Consider the following 25,566-nt stretch of genomic DNA (forward strand, 5'->3'; position numbering starts at 1 on the left):
AAGAATTTGATGATTGACAGAATCGAAAGCCTTGGCCAGGTCGATGAATACAGCTGCACAGTATTGTCTCATTCTTCAAGCTGTTCAAATGTTCATAGATGACCAGCAGGGTGAAATAATATAAACAGTGCTTATAGACGGTGCAACCGCTCAGAACCGTAGAAGTAAATGTCAGTTGGCTTTTCATAGCCGAGCGTTCAGAGGTTGAGACAGCAAATGCGTGAGAGCAAATGCGTGAGAGAGAGAGAGATAAACAGAGGTTCGAAACAAGAATGCAGACACACAAACTCACACACACAGTAACGTGTGGGATATAGCAATAAGAATGTCAGATTAATATGCAGTGCAAATCACCTCCTATTACCCTTCTCAGAGTTTTATGAATTCCATTACACAGAGAGAAATGCGTTGATGTAGAAAAATACATTTATTTGAAACCATTTCAAAATGACATTTTCTTCACAGTAGAAATATTGAAATTAAGATGAAACAGAACAGCACTGATGATGCATGCATTTGTAGGATTTGTGCAATGAAGAGTATTACAATGGTCTGCCCTTAGAATCATAATACATGTGGTAAAGAGGTCAATGGAACGCAGACCACGGAGATTAGCGCACATTCATCAAATCTGACCTAACAAAGTAGATAGTCAAATCCGTCATGATTGATGTATTGTAACAGTCCCACTAAGTGGTTACTAAAGTGTGCATAATATTTTAGAAGTTTTCCCATTTCAGGTTTGAAGAAGTGACTGCTAAATGCTAACTCCTGTTCGTATAAGCTGGTAGCATAGCTATTATTCAGAAATCTGTGCTGGTAGTCAAAGTCGTTTTTAACTGTAACGCAGTTGATTGGTCACAATGAGATCCATACATGCATTATACTCCGATTTCTACCTCAACATAGTGTGAAATACACATATAAACAATAGCCTAAGTGTAGCCACATTTTGCTGCGGGTCAATGAGGAGTTTCAGGACATTTCCCCCAGGCCATCTTTCCCCGACGCGTTTCCATGACATTTCCATTCATTTGGTTGAGTTCCATTGACCTCATTACTGCATCTATGTACACTAAGGTTTCTTAATTTCCCTTTCCCACAATCTTGATTCCCTTTCCGATTTCATAGATTAGCTTATATTAGGTGTTCAACATTTGTAACTAATCAAACCAGCTCAATGGAATCTGATGGCAAGCAACGAACACAAGAGAAAACTTTTTCAAACGAATGTCACGGAATAAAATATCTACACCAATATATAAGCGCACAAACTGTTACAAATGTAACAAAACCCAATTACAGTGCCTTTGCGAAAGTATTCACCCCTCTTAGCATTGTTCCTATTTTGTTGCCTTACAACCTACCACCACTTTCCCTACAAACCTGCAGCAGTACAGAAAAATACATTTTCAAAATAGGTCTTGCCTCTGAAGCATGTCTGAAGAACTTAGCACTGTTGAATGATCAACAACCATGGCGAAAATGCCAACGCGTGTTTCCAGCTCATAGGGGCAAAAAGAGCTTCGAGGCTCATGGGATGAATGGTTGTAATCCACTGCTATAATGGCCTTACATGTTGAAGGAATGCCTTCTGAAGGAATTCAGGAGAAATAAAAGGAATTATTCACGTGGATGAACTCTCAGTAACCTTTTAGCTCAGCTAGCTCAACTTTGTCTGCCAGTGGAGGAGTCACCTTAGGAACTGGTGTTGGCAGAGATGGCACAAAGAAAAAACAATTTAATATTCCCGTTATCTGTCACTACGTTAATCTTGTTTTCTTTTAATAAGTATTTGAACAAAGCCAGCGTGACATTGAGAACATCAAAGTGATTTGTCAACAACAAACAAAATAGGGACAGTCAGATGAGTGAGGATGATGCAATTATCGTTCAACAAAACAAAGTGTTGCTTTGTTATGTCCTGTCAGGGAGAATGCCTCTTGCTTTGACAACTGCTATAACACTCCTATTAAAATGTAACTCCACTCTCCTTACAATGTAACAAGGGACTACAGATACAGAAGCTCCACCCCTTTCCTGTACTACTGAACACACTTATGTACACGATCATGGGAAACACTTTCCTTCTGCAACATTCTCTAAACATCCCCGCCATTCCCGCCTCTGTGTGTCGTCACGTGCCGACTCCACGCACGGCATTGTGGGATAGCTCGGCATGGTGAATTCGCTGCTTAATCATCCACTCATCTCCGCTTACCGCCAGACTGGCTACACCTGCTGCCAGGGGACCTGTCCGTGCCTTCAAGCTGCTGGCTGACTGAAGCTCCTGCTCCTGCTCTTTCTGATGACAGCTTTGGGAGGACTGCATTGCACAGCAGTGTAGTGGAGGAAACTAGCTACTAGCTAGCATTTATACTATTGTGTGTATTTCACCACGCTAGGGAATTTAAGTGGTGGAACTTGACTCAACAGTAAGTTTGTAACTTCTAAATGAAGCTGATGAAATGTGTTGACAGTGGGATAATTTGACGAGACTCAAACGGATGGGATGGGGGTTAAAAAATCATTGTTTTGTGTAGTTTTTACTCCAGACACCTCATCAGATGAGTGGAAAGTCAACACAAAGTTGTTTTGTTCCCTTCTTGTATGGAGATATTGTTTGAGAGATAATGTTTGAGGAGATTACCATGAAACTCTATGAGAGTTGATATGCTTTACAGAGACAGAACACTCTATGAATAGATGCCAGCAAAGGACTTGATACACTATATCACTGCAAAATACCCCCAAGATACTTGTCCTTGACACGCTGATGGGCCTTGAACAATATACTCATCAGTAATAACAATTTGACATCGACAACAATGTGGGATCATCTTGATGAATCAGACACAAATGATATCCACGGATCGTAAATGGTTGATTCCACTTTTCTCGTTACATTCATAGAAATAATCCCATGATGTTTATGGCTAGTGTCGTCTGTTACAAAGAGTTTAACCTTGAGATGCAGGTAAAAATTACCACCAATTATGTGTTTTACTTCATTTCAAGCAGGGGTGGCGTTGTGTTAACCTGGTTTGATATTTAGAAAATGATGCCCATCTTTAACAGTTAAACCCTTTGTACAAGTCAGATATATTGTATAGCCATAAATCAACCAAATGAAGAATATGCGAGTCTGTATATATACTGTATGTAAAAGTGACTGAGCTCTTTTAATGAATAGAAAATAACTATTTACAATACTTGCTTATCTACAACACATACATCTCGTCCTTAATAATAACATGCACAAGTCAAGGACATCATTTAAAAAAAGTTGATCTCTTTCTATAAGTAACATCTTGCTTTTTAACACACTTTTAAGAACTGATGACAGGCCATGACTAGATCTCCTGTGTTTGGCATTGTACTTTTACTACAAGCGTGTGAAAAGTAAACATACATATAGTATATACAGAGTGATAACTGATATCTAAAGATAATATGGTACATTTTCCATACTATTCCCTGTTAGATCGGAGATCTAGACATGATGGCCCATACAGACAAAAACTCTTATACCTCATGAAAAGTAAAACATTAAGAAATGTACATAACTCTCTTCGTAGGTTTTGATAAAGGCTTTGAAAAAAGTCCATAAAATAAGACAATTACGGACTGAAAATGTAACGTTTCTTTTTAATTCAAATTGCGTAACAGTAGGCCTAAGAAGCTCATACTTGTAATTGAAACTTGTCTCGTTGAGTGGATTTCAGATTCGCCGCATAGATGCTATCAAGCAAGACACCCATGCACATCAGTATAAATCAGGCCCTTAGAAAACTATTAACATTGGTGTTGTGTTTGAGAAATTACAAAAGAAAACAAAAAAGAGAGAACCCTCAAAATGGCAATACTTTGTCTGTACACATGTGTTGCATTCCTTCCCTGGCTTTACACGCTAGTACAGTTAGGAATCTCCCTTGTGCTCTCGCAGGCATGTCCAATTCGCCCTGGGGTAGAGAGAAAAAACACACATAAGAACAACATTAGGTTAGTCCACTGGTAGTAGAGGCTTTGATGTCTGTGAAACAAATACCTACTTTGACACTGATACTGCCTGTTAATTACTGGGGTTTCATTACAATGTCTTATCAAAATATCTTAAGCTGTTGTTTCACGTGTGGGACATTAGTGGCTGACCCATTGTTTCGTTTGTTTCCTTTTTATTTTGTATTTTCTTAAGGGGTTGATCAGCTTAATATTGCGGAAAGAATGTTGCTTCGTTTGTTTCCTAGTTTCCTTCTGAAGATACACTACTCCTCCCTTTTTCTTACCAGTTAATTCCATGTAAAGAAACAATGTAGACTTTATAAACACTATGTATTGTTTACACTGCAGGTCAAAAGTCAACATTTCTATACATGGATATATGACCCATATGTGTTCTAGTCCAATAAAATTAATTTGGACAATGTATGTGTAATATTGTTGGAAGTTCATAGTTCATCCAAAGTTCATCCAAATGAGCAATTTGCTGTTAAAAAAATGATTTATCAGACCATGTATCTTACGTTTAACCCTGGCGTCCATCTCCTTCTCCATGACTTCTTTGGCCGTAGTGAACTCACTGAGGGTGATCTTAGGCGTGCTGTCGCTCTGGTTGACCGAACTGATCATCTCCTGCTCTTTCTCCTGGTTCACCTCCGCGTATATGTTAATCCAGGGAATTTTTCTGCAGATTGGTAAATGTAGACAGACAACAGCCATGTTACAATAGGGAATGACTATTCAATGATGATCTGTCCCGTTGGCAACATTTCTCCAATATGTCTATTACACTTTTTGTTTGGAGTTGGTATGTTGACAAAACTATACTAATCCCCCTATTATCATGAAGCCACTAGATATCCAACTAAGAAATTCTTAATCTATACATCATTAAATGGCCATATGACATCAATTTAGCGATATAAGACTGTACTCCTAATTTATATACACTACCATTCAAAAGTTTGGGGTCACTTAGAAATGTCCTTGTTTTAGAAAGAAAAGCAAAAAAAAATGTGTCCATTTAAAATAACATCAAATTGATCAGAATTACAGTGTAGACATGGTTGATGTTGTAAATGACTATTGAAGCTGGAACAGCTGACTTGGGCGTACAGAGGCCCATTATCAGCAACCATCACTCCTGTGTTCCAATGGCACATTGTGTTAGCTAATCCAAGTTTAGCATTTTAAAAGGCTAATTGATCATTAGAAAACCCTTTTGCAATTATGTTAGCACAGCTGAAAACTGTTGTCCTGATTAAAGAAGCAATAAAACTGGCCTTCTTTAGACTAGCTGAGGACATTTCTATGTGACCCCCAAACTTTTGAACGGTAGTGTACATTTTGCATAATCTCAGAAAAATATTTATAAGTACTTCAATTTATTTCAAATTCCAAGTCATTTTGTTACTTAATTGTTTTACTTTGTCGGGTGTGACATTTCAATAAATCTGCTTCTTCTTTAGATTCATCCGGGAATTTCAATATCCATAATTGATGCATTTTACGCAGACTTTTTCACAATTTTAATAATTCAGCTACTAACAGCCAAAGTATGACAACAGCATATTAAGCAATTGAATGATAGTTTTCTTAACATAACATCACTGATTCCAACACGTGCCTCATGCATCCAAATCACTCTAAATCTGTTTACTACATCTACAGTATAAAGGAAATTTGAAAAGTTATTTCAAAGAAACGTCTTCAGTTCATTATTGATGCAGGCCCTACCAACCTAGCATATTATTATAATATGCATTATTAATGACGATGACAGGTGATTAGAGCAGTGCTGGGATACAGTGTTCAAATATATAATCACACAGTACAGTATATACCTCTTGAATTTGTAGATGAGAAACACTGCTAAACCCAGGAATACTACTGATAGGAGCATCAGCATGGCTGAACTGCTGTGTCTCGGCATGGAATCCACCAAGGGTGCTGTAACAGAGGGTAGAGGAAGACAGACATTAAACATAACAAGAACAGAGCAACACAATAAAGACTAATCTGGGAACGTCTTGGAGATGTTCCTGCTTCATTGTCAATATTGATCCTATACTGTATAATATTGTGTCACTAATAACAATAATGGTGGTACAGTTGAGATGTATATTTTGCATCACAACAGTCTGCTACAGTAGGGATACATACAGTCAATGCATATGCTTCACTTTAACCCATTTGTTGATTCAAGTAAATAAATCTGGCTATGTATTATGGGTCGATCCAAGGCAATGATAGTGCATTTTTAATGTCCCAGGCTGTGATAGCGTGTAATTACTATTTCTCAATGGTTGCCTTTTCTCCAACTAAAAGCCATCTGCTTTAAACAAGCATAGCAACATTCATATTCAGAGGTAAATGCCAAGTTATGTTTAAATCAAGCCTTTTACATCAATAACTGTCACAAATAAAGTGCAACACTTACTGTGGAATAAACTGGGGGTATGTGGTGCTGATTATACTATTTAACACCTCTCTCTGTGGTATTACACACCCTTGACACACAAACACACACACACGCACACTTTATGGTCCAGCACCCGCAGACCAGCTTGTGTATACCTAGTCCTTTAAGCCACAGTCGGCCAGCTCAAGGCTATGTGTTCTCTCTGGGATTACTTGGCTAATAGAACTATCAAAATATGTACTATTAGACCTGTCAAACCTGGCAATCCCCTTTCCAACCCCCACTCCCACCATTACAGAAAAAAAAACGTGAAGAGTTCCAAAAAGTTACTTATTTATGTGAAATTATGTGATTTTCCACATGTGAAATCATGTGGTTTTTCCGTAAGTTCACTTCCAACTTTAACCCTCAACTCTAATATAAGAAGCCAGCTGGTGCAGTGAGTGTGGTGTTGTAGATGTACAGTATATACTGTAGTAGAAGGCTGGACTACTGCTCTGTATCCATTCCAATACTTTCAACTGAGAATCTTTTCCAATGTGAAAGAGGATTTGTGTTGTTTTTGGGTGGACGCTGGAAAAGCATTTTAATTGCAGCCAAGAGTAGTTATTTGTTTGTCTCATTCTGAGCCAATACTCAAACTGGTGTAATGTTGTTGATTATTTTTTAGGCGATTCTGAATTCCACATGCATTTATAACCAAACTTCTCTTTTTTTTGTCCTTTTCTCAAGGACTAAACAATCAACATAATTATACTCAGTGCAACACTCATTTTGTGGTTGGATGGCTGTAAAAGACAGTGAACAGATGTTTGGGTCGTCTCGATGGCAGATATAAAACATCAATTGCCTCAAGGAGTTCCACTTCAAATAAAATCCATCCCCCCTTTCCTCCCACGTCCTCCTCCAATCTTCATACACCCAAGATTGTGACAAACATACTGTATAAGGCATTTTAAATCCAGAACCCCAAAAAATGCTACACAAATATGAAGACGTTAGCGCCAGTAAATGACATTGCATTTATGACATCACAAAAAGAAACAAGCACAGCTAAAAAAAACAATATGTAGAGAAAATAATGATTTCTCGTGCCAGTACATACAGTTCATTTATGTAATTATCTTGATACTAACTTCTTTCCTTACCCAAGGTTAGCTGTGTGATGTAAACAATTACTCTTGCTCCTGGCTTTAGCTCAAACTCCACCAGATTCTGGTTCAGAGCGCTAGCAAGTATCTCGGAGATCTGTTGAAGGAGATGAACGAAGTATCAAACAATTGTCACACTTTTAATAATATTTGCTGTTTCGTCACGACACCCACCACATTGGTTCAGTTGTCTCAATTGTCGGACTCGGCGCATAGAATTAATGCGTGTGTGTGTGTCATTTCAGCCATGACAATGCATTTATCCTATTGTGTGAATTGGTGTGAAGGATTGGAAACTATTTGTCATACATGCCATGACAGAATTACAATAACACTCAAAATGTCAGTGTCCAATCGAACTATCCCATACCTGCTCTAGCTCCTCCTCGCTCTTTTTCCTGCCCTCTGATTGGTTCTTGTGTGGTAACAGGAAGAGCTCAGCGGCCGTTGGCACACCTGGAAACACTGCAACCAACAGCTGATCCTCTGGAAAGTCTGACACCTGTTGACAATGGACAGTACTGTTACAATAAGTTCATACTTGTATGGTATTCTTAGTCTACAGTCAAAAACACTGCCCTTAGATTATATACATATTTAACATGTTTGAAATCAAAGTAGAGGGAGGGGACAATGAAATAGCTTTGGGCTTGACCAACATGTGTTAATAACCAATACAACGCTTTATTCATTTAACACCTAGCATCATATCACATTATGACACGGTTATAACCATGTCATAATATATCAACAGTTGACATAACCTGTCATAACATTGTCGTAACACTGTCATGACACATATATTTAGACGTGTTGTGACATACTGTACAGTACCAGTCAAAAGGTTGGACACGGCTACTCATTCAAGGGTTTTTCTTAATTTGGACTATTTTCTACAGTACATTGTAGAACAATAGTGAATATCTCCAAACTATGAAATAACACATATGGAATTATGTAGTAACCAAAAAAGTGTTAAACAAATCAAAATATATTTCTGATTTTATATTCAGAAATATAAAATGTAGCCACCCTTTGCCTTGATGACAGCTTCGCACACTCTTGGCGTTCTCTCAACCGGCTTCATGAGGTTAAATTCATGTGTTTGAGCCAATCCGTTGTGTTGTGACACGGGAGGGGTGGTGTACTGTCATCACGGCAAAGGTTGACTACTTTAAAAAATCTCATATATAAAATATTTGTTTATTTGTTTAACACTTTTTTGGTTACTACATGATTCCATATGTGTTATTTCATAGTTTTGATGTCTTCACTATTATTTTACAATGTAGAAAATAGTATCAAATAAAGAAAAACTCTTGAATGAGTAGGGGTGTCCACATTTTTGACTGGTACTGTATATTACAATATTTTATGGCTGGTTATGACATCTATGTAAGAGTGTTAAAGCCCACAAAACCTGCCACACAAGGCAAACCAATCCATTCTACTTGTAGATAGTATGCTATATAAAAAAATTCTACCATTGTAATTGTGCCCACATTGATGGCAAACATGTGCCTAATCCCAATGCTCCGTTGCTGATGACTGGGATGAATACAGGAGAAGGACAAACACCCTCTTTGGAACTTATGACTATTACCCTTACAACAACAACTTTTTTTTCCATATTTTGGAATCAAAGTTTGCTTGTTCACAACATTCTAAAGATGTATATGTAGCGTTACCAGTTATTGGAACTGTTAACTGCAGGCGCAAGCATAATACGTTGGAAGAGGAGAAGCAGGAAGGGAAAATGGGAAAGGAAAAATGAAGCTTCTTGGCAGGGAAAAAATGTAACATAAATAATACAATTTAGAGTTAAGTCATTTGATGTTGTTGTTGTGATGAATTCTTTACAGGCATATGTTTTTTTCCTCAAATTTGGAATAACTTGTGGAAAATACGCATTGTCATGAAGCATTATGGCCATCCTGTGTCACTTTACTTGTACTAAGAAAATACACTTTGTGACACTGTCAAGAAGCATTATGAACATCCTGTGTTATTTTACTCTGACTAATACACTTCATGACACTGTCCAGAAGCATTATGAACATCCTGTGTTATTTTACTCGGACTAATACACTTCATGACACTGTCCAGAAGCATTATGAACATCCTGGGTTATTTTACTCGGACTAATACACTTCATGACACTGTCCAGAAGCATTATGAACATCCTGTGTTATTTTACTCGGACTAATACACTTCATGACACTGTCCAGAAGCATTATGAACATCCTGTGTTATTTTACTCGGACTAATACACTTCATGACACTGTCAAGAAGCATTATGATCATCACAATCATATTAGCCAGATAGGTCTATCACGTACATGCCCTTATGTTGGTCATCAGTCACAAATATGGTGTCTTGTCCTGCTCCTGAAATCTGCTCCTGCATTCATGCCAGTCATGAGCAACAGAGTATTGGGGTAGGTACATGTCTGACATCAATGTGTGTTTGCAAGTTAATATGGTACATTTTAGAAAATGTAATAGAACATAAACCTACTGTTTACAAGTAGGCTACAGTGTAATGGAATGGTTTGATTTGTGTGGTAGGTTTTGTGGGTTTTGACACTCTTATGTAGGTGTCATAACCAGCCATAAAATAACACAATATGTCACAACAGGCTAAATATATGTGCCATGATAATGTTATGACCATATAATGACAGTTTATGACAAGTTGTTTCAGCTGTTATGACCTACTATGACATGCTTATGACCGTGTCCTAATGTGTTATGACCCTAGGTGTCAAATAAAGTGTTATCCTTTTTTCAATCCAATCTCAAACTCCATGTTTTCGTAAAAGTGTATTTATTTTTTGATGGGAAAAGTACGTCTTGCCAAACAACTGTTTCTCCACGCCTTCAAAATAGCTATTACTAAATGTTTTTCTTTATAATGGCCTTCATCCACTTTGGATTTACCAGCGAGGCACAGGTTCCAACCAGCAATCAGTGTCCATTTTAAAAGCCACTAATGTTTTTATGGCAAATCACATACATTTGAAGCACATCAATTATCAAGCCTTAATAAAATCACAATTTAAGTAGCAAAGTAATGGACAAATAAAGAGGAAAGGAATGACTTGCAATAAGGGGAAAGAGGTATAGTATGAATGGTAGAGGGAAGGGGAGAGGGAAGGGGATATGATGCAACAGCCCCTGTAAAAATCAATACACTCAGCTTGTATTTGTTCTCTTTGCGATCACTCATTAGTCTAAAAACTCATCTGGCTCTGTGTACTTGGGTAGCGCTGGCATTTTGTGCCCCCAAACTCATTGGCTGGAGTGAAAAATCTGATCTGCGTTAAGGGAGGAGAGAAGGTGAGTCAGACAGTCAAATGAGTGAGTGTTTTGGAGGAAACTTTGTCCATGCCCAAATATGGTTGTAAAACCACCTCTTCAGAACTGTATCTTGTTGCTTTAATATTTTAATTAACAGCAAACATTTTCGGAGAGGCTTCCTCACAGTCTTACTGTATGCAAAGCTAAGTAAATAAGATGAAACAGTGGTCAATTATTAATTACTATTGTAAACACACCATGATGTGGATTGTGTTTTTCATTCGTCGTGAACTTGACGATACTGGGTTATTCTATCTTAACTCCTTCCATAGTGCATTATTTCCAACAATGTTGTTATAAATAGGTTATGATGATTCACCTATACCTATGATTTTATTCTGTGAGGTAAAGTACAGTCGTCACCCAGGAAATGAAGGACGGGCAAGAGCGAGAAAGGGATGCCCAGAAGAAGTGCACTCTCTTAGGGAAAAAAGAGGACATGTTCACCTCTTGCACCCCACTGAGTGGTGAACTAACAAGTGGTGCTGAAACCAGAGGGGGATATTACTGAACTCCCTATTCAAACTTCTATTAATAAGCCTGTGGGTTGTAATCAGCTGAGGAGCAAAAGCCCTGCCTTGCTCTCACTATTGTCAGCCATTGAGCTGTACCGTAGTACGGCAACACTGCAGTTTAATGGACCCTGACATTAATTGCGGTTTTGCAGCAATCTTTGCTTTATTGTGGGGAGTTGTTTACTTTGACACGATGGAATATGTTTCATCTTGAAGGTGAACTGAACGTGAACCGCAGAAAACCAAAAGAGAAATGAAGAGAAAAATTCTAATAACACTTTGTATGGCGGTTGTTGCACAATATCTAGACTATGAACCCTAAGTCAACTCTAGCAGTACAAGGATGAATAGGCCTTAATATGATTTCCTTTTAGAGAAAGGGTAAGAGAGATGAAAGGAGGGATGGTTTGATAGGATTAAACTGTATATGGAGGAGCATATGACACATGAACTAGTGTTCATAAACTCAATAGATACCGTATAATGTATGTAGGTCCCAAAAGGTTGTATAACAAAATGTTTTGTATGAAAAGAGGTGCTGTAACAGTCTATTGAGGCTAGCAATTAATAGCTCAAGCTTTCTATATCTGAGTGAGCCCCTCAGTTCAACACAATTCAATTGGCTGGTGCTATACTATACTGCCATGAACATACTATGTGACTCCCAGGTGACAAAGTGCACTTTATCCCTCACAAAGCCTCACTTTGACCCATATCACAGTAGCTCCCTCCACTGGCTCTCAGCCTAGCTCGCCTGAGGCGCCTCTCATATCAAATCAACTGTGGAGATGGTGAAAACACTGAGAGACCACAAGTCTCACACTATAGGCCAAAACCAACACACGAAGTGGAAGAGTAACACACTTAACTATGACATATCAGCTCTAGCTCTCCTCCGCAGATACTATGCACATCCAATGTCATAGTAATGCCTAAGATCTCCTTCATTCCAGGCTAATTCAGAAGAACGCATTTCATTGCTCCGACTTCTGAAAATAAGTTGTTAGGGCTCATCAAGCTGCCTTGAGGGGGGAAGAAGATGCCGAGCCTCTCGCACCTGTGTGAAAACGAATCACAGGACAGCCCGAGGGCAAACGCCAAAGCGTCTGAGTGGATAGAAAGAGACCAGAGAGAGGGAGAATGAGAGAGGAAGGAATTCACGCTTACTTGGAGCAGAGCCTTCTTAATGACTCTCCCCACATCCTGTCTCCACTCGGGGACATCAGGGTTGTACTCGTCCAGATTAGGGGAGAAAGATAAAAGCAGAGATTTGAAGAACTCTGTCAGAAAGAGAGAGAGACCCAGGGGAGAAACAGAAACAGACCGTTAATTCAGCCCCTGATCTAGGTGCATTATTCTCAAGGTATCCTCCTCATTCCCCACTGTCCTTTGTTCTGGTTGTGTCCCTCCTCTAACTGTCTTCTGATGGGTGGGAAAGCTGACAGGGATGTTGGTGTGTGTGAGTGTGTGGGCACAGTATGCATGTGCTCATGGTTTGACAAGAGGAGATGATTGTTTGCTAAGTGATTTCTTAGATAATTGGGGTAATGTCCCCTTTCGCATATATCCTGACATATTCAAATGTAAAGTACACTCAAAAGTTGCATACCAAGTGAGATGCCTGCTAGATGTGCTAATTAGCATTACATTTTGTAGAATAATTTGATTAGGGTGATCAGAGAGAGAGAGAGAGAGAGAGAGAGAACCTTGGACTGCTATCGTCTTGGTGTCTTGCAGTATGGCGTTGGCTGAAGACACTTGGACCGTAACCGTGTTCATTCCCTCGCTGGTGAAGGTGTACGAGATGCTCCCGTCTAAGCTGATCACCGGCTGGAGGAAGAGGGAACATGGACAAAATGGATGATCACACTTTGATCATGTCATAATCCCTTCACCTAAAACCTTTAAACCTTTAAAACCTTTAAAACCTTGCGGCTAAAACCCCAGAACATGAAAGAAATCCATTCCAGATGATAACAACTTCTCACTTAGAGTAGTCGGAGCATCTGACTTGAATAAAACCCTACAAAACACATCCTCCCCATAATACCTAGAACCAATGCAGCTATGGTCATAACTTATGACATACTAATAAGCTGTCTGAACAAAATATAAGATCAGAGACGGCTCCGCCTCTATCATAGTCGTCTTCATTAATAGAAGAGGTCAATGTATTTAATACCATAGACATCATGTATAACCCATATATACATCAGTGGAGGCTACTGAAGGGAGGACAGCTCATAATAATGGCTGAAATGGAATGGAACTGAAATGAAAACCAGGTCTTTGATGTGTTCGATGCTGTTCAATTGGTTTCTGTTTCAGCCATGACAATAAGCCTGTCCTCTGATTTAGTTACAGTGACACCAGCCACAACTGCAGTACATGTACAGTATATGGCATTATAGGGTAAGTTGTATAACAAAAGTTGTATAGTTGGTAACCCACATATACTGTATACTATACACAACACTGGAGTCCCACAGAGCTCGGTTCTAGGCCCTCTTCTCTGTACACCAAGTGTTTTAAGTCTAATTTACCTCAGTGTTGTTCCCCAGCCACCAGAAGTAGGTGACGGTCCTGGAGTGGATGGGCCAGACCACTGCTGTTAGGTTTACTTCCTTGTTCTTGATCGCCACAAATGGAGCCAGGAACTGGACATGTTCCACAGGACCTGATACAAACACAGAGGATGATTCATATTCAGTATTGGATGATTCATATTCAGCATTGGCTGATTCAGACTCAGTATTGGATGATTCAGACTCAGTATTGGATGATTCAGACTCAGTATTGGATGATTCAGACTCAGCATTGGATGATTCAGACTCAGTATTGGATGATTCAGACTCAGCATTGGATGATTCAGACTCAGTATTGAATGATTCAGAATCCATATATGATTGTAATTACAAGGACATTGCTTGAGACTGCCTATTTAACAATAGGAAAAGCATTAGCACATGGAAATATTATTTTTAGATACTTTTTTGGTTTAAATATGAAAAGCACTGGCACATCCGGAGATTCATTTTACAGGTGCGTGGGAAAAAAGAAATAGCAACCTTCTTAAATGAAGAATGAGAGAAAAGAAGATCTCTCACACTGAGCTTGCCAGTATCACTTATCATTATCACTGGGGTGGTGTGTGGGATCTTCTTCTCAGTAAGACTACTTTAGCTGAAAAGGGAAGGTGAATGAAAACTTCCTCAACAAATGTCATAACTGTCATAATGTTTTATAGTTTTGATGGAATTTAGTTGAAGAACAAGATTTATTCTCGACTTAAAACACATTGGCATTATCCTGTTTTTGAGGTGATACCTTGTGAGTAATACTGTGGTCTACCATGCAGAGACCGCAATAGCAGCTGACGTGGGTGTACGTGGCATTACCGTGATCTAAGTGGTGAAGGTTTCTATAGCGGAAAGATATAACACAGTATTTTAACAGTTTTATTCCGGCTGACAGTGGTGTGACTCGGCGTTCAGGCTTGTACGTCTCCACCTGGGCGTCTGTTAACTTCTGTTATCCTTTTTAACTGAGACTAATCTTTATCCTAGCTTTCAAACGCATGCAGTGTATGCATGTGTGAGTGTTAGTGTCTGTGTATGTTTGTGATGTGTGTGACAGAGAAAGAAAGTGTGCGTATCTGTGTGTCTCCATCTTTTAGGTTTGTGTCTATGCAGATGTGCATGTGTGTGTGTGTGTGTGTGTGTGTGTGTGTGTGATGTGAGGCATTTGGTCAGGCTCCCTAATCTGTGTCGGGTGTTAAAAATATTCCAATTTGAAAATTATGGTGGCATCGTGATTGGCACATTGCTTAAAGCATCATCTGCACTCTCTCTCCCCTGTAAATTACCTCAAAATGTGCCAAACAGCCCCCCGAGTGCAGAGGTCTGAGGCACTGCACCACAGTGCTTGATGTGTCAATACAGACCCGTATTCGATCCCAGGCTTTGTCACAGCCGGCCGGTTCCGGGAGACCCATGAGGTGGAGCACAGTCATCCGGGTTAGGGGAAGGTTTGGACAAGGTCCTTGTCCAATCGCGCTCTAGAGACTCCTTGTGGCGGACCGGGCGCCTGCAATCTGACTGCGGTCACCAGGTGGACGAGTGCAGAGGTCTGAGGCACTGCACCACAGTGCTTGATGTGTCAATACAGACCCGTATTCGATCCCAGGCTTTGTCACAGCCGGCCGGTTCCGGGAGACCCATGAGGTGGAGCACAGTCATCCGGGTTAGGGGAAGGTTTGGACAAGGTCCTTGTCCAATCGCGCTCTAGAGACTCCTTGTGGCGGACCGGGCGCCTGCAATCTGACTGCGGTCACCAGGTGGACGTTGTTTCCTCCGACACATTGGTGCGGCTGGCTTCTGGGTTAAGCAAGCAGTGTGTCAAGAAGCAGTGCGGCTTGGAAGGGTATTATTTTGAAGAACGTACAGATCTCGACCTTCGCCTCTCCAGAGTCGGTACGGGAGTTCCAATGATGTGGCGAGACTGCAGCTACCAATTGGATATCACGACATTGAGGAGAAAAAGGGGTACAACTTTTTTTAAAGTATAATAATTTGTACCAAACCATGGAGAAAAAAAACACCAGCAGAATCAATGACATCAAAAATATCAAAGTACACTGATTGAAAGTGTCGTGGCGACTAGAGACAGCACTTAAATGGCACCAGTAATTGACTAAAGCCTCACTTTTCAAATCAGGAGACGAGGTGGCAATTCAAACACAGCACTTCAAAGAGCTGGGTAATACTTGACGCCTTTTAGACATGAGCATGTTATATTTGTCACTATTATTTACTTGACATTTGGCTGGCTTGTTCATTACAAGATGACAAGAGCGAGAGAGCATCAAAGTGCTGTACTACGTGCAGAGCATTCTGGTACTTTGTCTTTAACTGGCTCCATTGTACACTGCTGTATATTTAGTAAGGTGGTTATTTACAGATAAATATGAGGCAGAGATATTCAATTATGATCCTTGAGAACCACAGCACTATTGTTTTCTATCCTTTCCCTCCAATCAGGGACTGATTCAGAGCAGGGTCACCAGATGAGTGACCACTCTGGTCAATCAATGGCCGATGTCACAATAACTGACCAATTATCTACCAGGTACAGTATAAACTAAAACCAGAAGTACTCCATTCCTCAATGGCGGGAATTGAATATCCCTGACAAAATAGATGAATGTCTAGAGGTGACGTACACGTAACATGGAGGTACAAGGTGGTAGTATCAAATCCCAGGGTGTTCTCCGCCAAGGCTGAGACACGGAATATCCCAGCCGTCTTGTAAACATGTCTGATACCCTCTTCGATCCAGCTCAGGTTGGAGTAGGAGACTGCCGTGCCATCTCCGAAATCCAGTTGGATGTTGGTTCTCATTGAGTCACCCTGGAAAGCAAGTAAAGTCTCAAGTAAGGACTAAAGATGAAGAAAGAAAGATAGCAAGAAAGAAAGAAAGAAATAGACACAATTATGACAAAACATTTAAAATTAAGTTAAAGTTACATTAAAATATATATATATATATATATATATATATATATATAAAACAATTCCATTGTATTTGAGAGCCAGGCTAGATGCTTGTACTTGTGTTTATTATAGACTTAAATGCATATCATTGTTTGTGGCAGGTAGCCAAGTGGTTGGAGCGTTGGGCCAGTAACCAAAAGGTTGCTGGATTCAATCCCCGAGCTGACAAAGAACAAAATCTGTTGTTTTGCCCCTGAACAAGGCAGTTAACCCACTATTCCTTGGTAGGCCGTCATTGTAAATAACAATTTGTTCTTAACCAACTTGCCTAGTTAAATAAAGATTTTTTAAATATTTTTAATGTGGTTCAATACAATAACTCAAAACCACAGTGCCATTCAGTAATCAGCACTAAGCATGCATGAGCACAGGCAGGGCATCTTTGTCTGTTTTTGTCAGAAGTCCAACAGATTGTGTTGTGACACCTCTACATCAGCATGCATCCTGAGTCTGACATGAGTCCCTGTGGTGTGAGTGTGTGTGTGTGTGCATACATGTGTGTGATGGAGGGAGAGAGAACCACAGGAAGGTCAAGGTAGTGTAATAATCAAGAGACAGTAGGGTGGAAGGTACACTAGTCAACAGACTGCTGGGCTAAATTCACACACAGACACAAGCAGTCATCACCAGCCCAAACAGTATGGTTGCATCATATTCTGCCCCACCATGAGAGCAGTGTGTTTGCCTGTTACACCTAATGAGGTTTGTGTGTGTGTGTGTCTCTCGCTCTCTCTCTCTTTCATTTTATTCACTATATGTTTTGCTTTTTTTCAAGCACAGCAGAGTATAAAAACACGAGAAGGCTTCTGGGGGTATATTTCACGCCATTGTACACTGAAAATGATAAACTATGAATAAGCTGAATAAAGAAAGGCAGAATAGAATGGAAGAAAAGGGATAACGTCGGCGGCTATTGTGTGGAACTGTAATGGCCCACAATCCTTTGCCAAAATGTCACTCGCAATGGCACTTAGGTTTTCAGTGGCGTCGATGTCATTCAGGCTTTTGTTGATGTTCACATTCTCTGGACACTTCTAGTTCTATATCGAGGTGTCCTGGGATCGCTAGCTAATCTGCATGAGACTGATGCTGGCATGCTGGCTAAATGTCAAGCTTTGTGTCCGTGGCTCCGTGTGTGACTCAGAGGGCCTCAAAATCCAAAATGCATAATAGGGTAAGCATCATGGTCTGGACAGCAGCGCTGGTTGACAATGAGGGGTTTTGTTAGTTCAGGTCCAGACACAGTAGGACTGTGTAATGTACTCTTGTTCAGGTGAATGTCAACACACAAAGGATGGTATAAATGGTGTGATGTCAGTGTTGTTGTGATGATGGTTTGTCATACCTGGGTTCAAAGAGCTTTCTTTAAAATGCTTTGAGTGTTTGATTGAGCCTGCCTGGAGAGCTAGATGGACTGATTTGCACTTTTGGGACTATTCCATTGGTTCTGGTTGGTGTACACATGACATACTATAAGGCAGCTAATGTACAGTAAATCTGGTTGGTGTACACATGACATGCTATAATGTAGCTAATGTACAGTAAATCTGGTTGGAGTACACATGACATGCTATAAGGTCACTTTGTGATAATGAAAACTTGACATGTGACACTGCAGATCCCATCCCTCTCTTAAAACATCAAACTTTCTTCCCCCTCCCTCTCTCCTTTTTTTCTTTTTCTTTTCCTCAACTGCCATGTTCACTACCTAGCATTACCACACATTACATATTTAGGCTCATTTGATCACCCCAAGAAATACTGCCATCTTGGACTTCATGAATATAAATTAAACCCAATGCCATGAAGATTCTTCACCTCCATTAGTCCCCTGTGATAGTTGTTTTTAATTCTTTTGGGACTGAATTGATTATAAGATACATTTCACAAACTTTTTGACCACATGGCATATGTCTGTCTTATCAGAGGAGGCCTCTCTTAATGAAAGAAATACATCCTAATTTCCTCAACTCATCACACTGTAATATGACAGCTGGGCCCGGGAGAGACCTCGTGGGAGAGACCTCGTGGGAGAGACACTTCTTATCTGCAGTGCAGGGGGAAAGCACCACCGCACCGAGCAGAGCACTACCACACTTCTTCCACCTGAATTTAATGTGAGATGGTTGAACAGTGTCAAGGGAGTGAGGGGAGCGAGACAAGGCCCTGGCCCTAGAACGAGGCTACTCTGAGTCTCACTCTATAACAGGGTCTCCAGGGGTGCCTCTCTCTCTTAGGTCTTTATTTCTTACTCTGTCTCTCAGCTCAGGGCTTGGGTCCTGTAGCTGTGTGTGGGTGATGTTGTGTTGATTTTTACCTTAAGTAAAATGGAATGAAAAGTCGATGTGTTTTGTTTTATTATACATGGTTGTAAAAGTAGTACTAGCATGTGGTGTAAAACTCACTCACTGTAGGCCTGTTACTGAGTGAAATATGGATGTTTTTCCAGACATACGCTTGAAATTATTTCCCTGTTATGTTATCCCATATACACCAACTGCTGAACGTTTAATTGTAACTTTACATACATGCCTGGAGAAACATCCATGCCGAACATAGGAAACATCCATATTTTACTCAGTAACAGGCCTACTGAGCACATTGTTTTACATTCCATGGCTTAAGGTAAAAATCAATTCAACTCATAACAGTAATGTATACAAAGTCGTCCATTTGGGCTCCTAGGCCCAGAATAATGATATACAAAAAGGAAGCCATTTTGGCTTTTGGCCCAGCCCTACCTCATCCAGATGCACTAGGAAGGTGACGTTGGTGTGCAGGTCGGCAGTAAGCTTGCCCTCTCTGGTGGATAGAGAAAGGCCTTTTGGAGCCCTGTTGGGACACATCTGCTTCCTGGGTGTGTACATGTCCTTGACTCCCTTGATGCAGTTGTTGGACACCACTTTTCGGTACCTTAAGAAGATACCATATGAATTAGTTAGTACATGTTCAGTATGGTTTAGTGAGGTTATGGCTTCATGACACTACTAGTTAACAAGGCTAAGGTATTGCTCACGTTCATCAATTAAGTTTGACAGGAAATTGCTATTTTTTTATTTTTAACCTCAAAGTGATTGTGGAAGAGAGAGAGCTAGTGAACAAGACTTGCTATTCTTTGACTGATCTTAAAAATGCTTAGCAATTACTAATTTAAAAAGTACTTTTAACCCTGAAAGTTAATGTCTGACACAAGACGTACAGTAGTTGTTGGCCAAATTGACAAAACTCCAACATGTTTTCTAACTCCTGGACAAAACTTGACTTTTAAGCTTGGGGAGGCGGATGCATAAATGAAGGATGAACCGTTCTCCTCAGACTTCCACTGTCCTGAGGCATCCTAATCTGTGTCCTATGACTCCTGACAGTGCTTTGCAGCTCTCAGAAGTACACTATGTCACTCAGTATAGATCTACTGTCTGGTGAATGACTCAGGCCTAAATAGCCAATATCACTATTCACACTATGAGCCGTGCCAGAGGGTGTGACACCCTGACAGTGTTTCATTACAGTGGGAAGATGAAGAAGCATTGGCCAACCTATACAGAGAGACACTGTAGCCACTGTAAGCTGGAATGTGTTTTTTTACTTCTCTTTTGAAATGTGTGATACATATTCAGGATTTTTAACATGGACCACATTATGACCATCATAATGTTTTACAAAATGAAATGGAAAACATCAGAGCGATAATGTATGGCCTCCCATTGAGCAGAAATATACAAAAGCGTTGCCTTCACTTAGAATAGACAACATAGAAACGCTACAAAATAGTGTCCCTATGTGCAACTCACCCTGTGCTGTTGAGGTACTTCTGTCCTTGGCTGCAGCTCCTTGAGACAACAGCTGGGTTGAACCAGAACGCTGGTAGACAGTTCCCTTCTCTACGCCGTTCATAGCCATAATCACTATAACAAATCACATACAGAATGTGATCAATATCAACACTTTACCTCTACCTACTGTATATGTACATATCTACCTCAATTACCTCATACATCTGCAGGTCAACTCGGTACTGGAACCCGTGTATATAGCCAAGTTATCGTTGTTCTATGTATTTATTATTACTTTTCTATATTTTTCTCTCTGCATTGTTGGGAAGAGCCCGTAAGTAAGCATTTCACTGTTCGTCTACACCTGGTGTTTACGAAGCATGTGATAAATACAATTTGATATGATTTTGAGCCAAAGGACCAACAGTTATTCCTGTGTTATATGTTACAGCTTCCCTTTCCCATCCCCTCAGCATAATACAAATAATAGATATATTTTGCATTGTAACGCATCATTATTATATATTGACTGGGCTGCGGTTGACAAATGCTCCAGATCAGACGAGGTAGGAAGACTGAGCCCTGGGGGTCTCCATGTCAACACAGGCAGCCAGGTCACGGATGGCTGACTTCCACCAGCTGACGTTAGCTACGTCCAAATCAAAAGTGATTTACATCTGGGCAAAGCAGGTTAGGCAAGTGCCCATTCTAATAACGAAACTGTCATTGATTTATCAATTAATTACCTAGTCAGAACTAACAGGAAGCAACAAAGCCTGAGGTCCGCCTAGGACTCCCTATAGCCTGGTCTGACCTCAGTGTGATTTAGAACCTCCTCCAATTTATTGACAGGCTGTCAAGTGAAGTTATGGTGTTTTGGTTGGTTGGTATAATAGTTATAAGGGACCAAGTGAGTCCAATGAGGGTACAGTGTCCAGTTAAGGACATAACAGCACCACTGAATCACAGCTTTGGTAACGCATAGATTACATTTCTTTCCAGTAAGTCACAGAAAAGTATGGTGTCCAGTTTAGTACATTATAGTTGTGCAGATTCCCAGCGTGTTTTGGTTACGTATTAATACTAATCTCTCCTCACGTATTATTAATATAATATATACAGTGTATATATATATATATGTATATACACTGAACAAAAACATAAACATGTTGGTCCCCTGTTTCATGAGCTGAAATAAAAGATCCCCAGAAATTTTCCATAGGAATAGAATTTCTCCTGCCAAGATAATCCATCCACCTTACAGCTGTGGCATGTCAAGAAGCTGATTAAACGGCACGATAATTACACAGGTGCACCTTGTGATGTGAACAATTAAAGGTCACTCTAAAATGTGCAGTTTTGTCACACAACACAATGCCACAGATGTCTCAAAGTTTTGAGGGATCGTGCAATCAGTATGCTGACTGCAGGAAAGTACAGCAGATCTGTTGTCAGAGAATTGAATATTCGTTTCTCTAGCATAAGCCACCTCCAACGTAGTTTTAGAGAACATGGCAGTATGTCCAACTGGCCCCACAACCGCGGACCACGTGTATGTCGTTGTGTGGCCAAGCGGTTTGCTACAGATGCGTCATGTGAAATCCATAGATTAGGGCCTAATGAATGTCTTTCAATTGACTGATTTTCTCTCATGAACTGTAAGTCAGTAGTTTATTGGAAATTGTTGCATGTTGTGTTTATATTTTTGTTCAGTATATAACCTCTGTTTTCAGTCTGGTCACTGTCCCACTTTGGAATCAACCCCTGGACCTTTTGTTCACAGAACAACAGAACAACAGGCCGGTGCAATGTCACCCTGTTACACAATACGCAACCAGTAAAGATTTCAGCCCTGGACTTTTGTGAACACTTCAAAGTCAATTAAAAGTTTTATTGTTTTTCACTCTGAACATTGAAGTTTCTCAAAGAGATAGTTTTTTTATTTTTGAATTTCACTGTCTCTATCACCAGCTGTAGAGATAGATAGAAAGAGAGTGTGAGAGAGAGAGAGAGAGAGAGAGAGATAGCAAGGGACAGAGAGAGAGAGACATGCCATGTGGTCAGGAAGTTTGTGAAATGTATCATATAATAATTTCAGTCCAAAATAATTAAAAACAACTATCACTGGAGACGAATGGATTCTAATTAAAACTCATACTGTCTGACCTGACACCGCTGGCATTTATATAAAAATGTATCATTGCTTTTCTTTTCCCTGCCTTTTGAAGATAAAAATAAAAAAAACTCCTACAGTCCTATTAACACCCTCATTCTCTCTACGTTATTATAAACATCGCAAAACAAGCTAAGCAGAGAGACAGACGTTAGGAGCAAATTATCCCCCAAAATATCTGATAATTGGAGCGCTGACACCGAAAATGAACCAAATGAATGGGATCCTGAAATAGTGTATTAAATCCAATGGGACAACATACAACATACATTAAATTAAATGGGACAACATACACAAAGCATCGTACAAATGTCTCTCTCTTTTATGGACAATGAAACTTCTGTTGATCTACTCATGTTTAGATTTGTGATAAAAATACATGTTTTCATGTGTTCTATTTTACTGCAATTGTGAGTTATTATACTAGTACACTATAATTACCATTCAAAGTCGTGGGCCCGACAGATACACGATTCAGCAGAGAGGACTTTGGCGTAGTCTTTTCCCAGCATGCAATAGTTTCCTGGTCTGCGTTTCATATATATCTGTTTCTGGCCCATCACACACGGCTCGCCCTGTGAAACACATACAGGATATTAATCCATATAGTGAACGCACATGGGAATACAGTATGTCATTTTCAAATGTCAAATTAGCATAGAACAGCAAGTCAAACCATTCTTATGTTAACCTATTGAGCTTATTGGAACTAGCCAAACACTGGAAGTACGCTATCTACCATGTAAAAACATTGTTACCCGGAGGAAAATAGGGAAGGGTCATGCTTTTTAAATTTCAGTCAGGAGGGTTTTTTATTATTTTATTTTGGCCAGGGGAAGGTCAGGTCATTTGTAATTGATGAAATGCCAAATTGCTCAGGTTTTGAGAATTATTCTACTATCTCGATGTGTGCCACTACTGTGGTCACAATAAAATTATCCATAGACTATACAATATGCTATAAGCCTAGGCTATATAAAGAGCATTTTCTGGAGAAGCACAGGGCAAAGTTACATTTCTAAGAAAATGTACTTCCTTCCTGAGTTTTTGCGTTGCTGTGGTGGTGTATATAAACTAGGTTTCACTGCATTACACACTGCAATGGATAGGTGCTCCCAATCATGAGCCCCGATCTGTCCTGCTCTTGGTGATGTAAACCCTTTTGTGCTGCCTAACAAATGACTGTGCTGTGTACGATGGCACTTCAGGAGGCGAGTCAAAGACTTATTCTGGATTTTTTATTTTATTTGTCCAGAAAAGTGTATATCTGTGCTTGCAGACTAGGCCTACTGATGCCCTGTTCAGTTTGAGAGGGAGAGAATGAAGATGAAACGGAAGACTCGAGGTGAACTTGCTACTGATAGAATTGATTTTAATAAAAACATGTTTTGTTGCCCATAATGAAGCTATTTATCAGAGTTTTTGGCCTCACCATAAGCCATATTCAAGTCATTTACGTAACTTACATTACTAGGAAGCAGCAGCAGTTTAATTTGACTTTAAGAACAAGAGGGCTTTGTGTTGAAGACTATTTATCTTATTCAAGAAATAAGAGGTAGGCCTACCTGTTTGACAGATGAAATGATAGTCTACTTTCCACAGACTGTCAGCCATTTCCTTCAGTCACCATACACTCCTTAAATATCTATGTCAGTGAAGAGCGTGGCGTGTTAAGTTAAAACCAGGACTCGAAATGAGGAGGTACAGTATGTGAGGGTATTGTGGCTTTTGTTAAAGAGCATGGCCAAAAGCATAGGCCTTACCCCTTGTTAGCTTGTTATTTTGGAAATAAAAGTGTATGGACCTGATTATATGAAGTGATACATAAGGACACTTTAACCTGCAATTCTTTATGCTAGAAACAAGCTGAAAATTGCCAGGGAAAGACAAGACTACAATTTTTGTAATTTTATTTTACCAGGCAAGTCAGTTAAGAACAAATTCTTATTTTCAATGGCAGCCTAGGAACAGTGGGTTAACTGCCTGTTCAGGGGCAGAATGACAGATTTGTACCTTGTTAGCGCGGCGGTTACTAGTCCAACATTCTAACCACTAGGCTACCCTGCCACCCCTATGCATATGGGTAATTTTTGGTTTGTCTCTATGCCATGCAGAGGCTACGCTACAACCTTCTATAGCCGAGGAGACAAGAAATGTACTTTGCTTGAGAAGTAATGTGTGATTCTGTCATTATCAATTGACGTTCGACATTTCAACAGGTTATTAAACAACATAATAACTCTAAATCAGTCAGGAGGAAAAACAGGTAGCCTAAGAAGGAACAAAAATGTACTATTATAGTATTATTATTTCCAGGCTATAGCCTGCCATTTAAGAAATCAATTGAGAAACATTTGTGACATGCTACAGGCTGGCAGGGGTGCACAGCATTTCAAAAACATGCTTATACAGTACATTTCGCATTAAGGCGGTATTAAATGAAATAAAATAAATTACTGAAAATTAAATAGAATCACGAGTTTGGCTAGTCTTTGGTTTGAGGATCATGTGGTGAGCTACAATACGCATGCCTAGTTTGTTCATTTAGACTAGCAGATGCTCTTATACTCCCATGCCTTAATCACAATCTACACAAATCTATTTTGCAGCAACACTATCTG

The 25,566-nt window shown here is 39.8% G+C and overlaps 1 protein-coding gene across 2 annotated transcripts in view; it reads right to left on the reverse strand.

The window, feature by feature from the left end:
- Positions 1 to 408: 408 nt before the first annotated feature.
- Positions 409 to 25,566, reverse strand: part of LOC109877959 (VPS10 domain-containing receptor SorCS3) — a 205,722-nt gene continuing 180,564 nt past the window's right edge. Inside the window, exons 16-27 of one of the 2 annotated variants that reach the window (XM_031799705.1) lie at positions 23,387 to 23,520; positions 20,791 to 20,904; positions 19,741 to 19,912; positions 16,669 to 16,885; positions 13,991 to 14,124; positions 13,154 to 13,277; positions 12,615 to 12,727; positions 7,943 to 8,074; positions 7,570 to 7,669; positions 5,844 to 5,949; positions 4,524 to 4,684; positions 409 to 3,962 (exon numbers count right to left, since the gene is read on the reverse strand). In XM_031799705.1, the coding sequence (XP_031655565.1) occupies positions 3,904 to 3,962; positions 4,524 to 4,684; positions 5,844 to 5,949; positions 7,570 to 7,669; positions 7,943 to 8,074; positions 12,615 to 12,727; positions 13,154 to 13,277; positions 13,991 to 14,124; positions 16,669 to 16,885; positions 19,741 to 19,912; positions 20,791 to 20,904; positions 23,387 to 23,520 (1,566 nt within the window). In that variant the 3' untranslated portion in view covers positions 409 to 3,903. The remainder of the gene's footprint in view (positions 3,963 to 4,523; positions 4,685 to 5,843; positions 5,950 to 7,569; positions 7,670 to 7,942; positions 8,075 to 12,614; positions 12,728 to 13,153; positions 13,278 to 13,990; positions 14,125 to 16,668; positions 16,886 to 19,740; positions 19,913 to 20,790; positions 20,905 to 23,386; positions 23,521 to 25,566) is intronic. The other variant, XM_031799706.1, reaches the window with a different exon arrangement.

Source organism: Oncorhynchus kisutch, linkage group LG20 (assembly GCF_002021735.2).
Source record: "Oncorhynchus kisutch isolate 150728-3 linkage group LG20, Okis_V2, whole genome shotgun sequence".
NCBI lineage: Eukaryota > Metazoa > Chordata > Actinopteri > Salmoniformes > Salmonidae > Oncorhynchus > Oncorhynchus kisutch.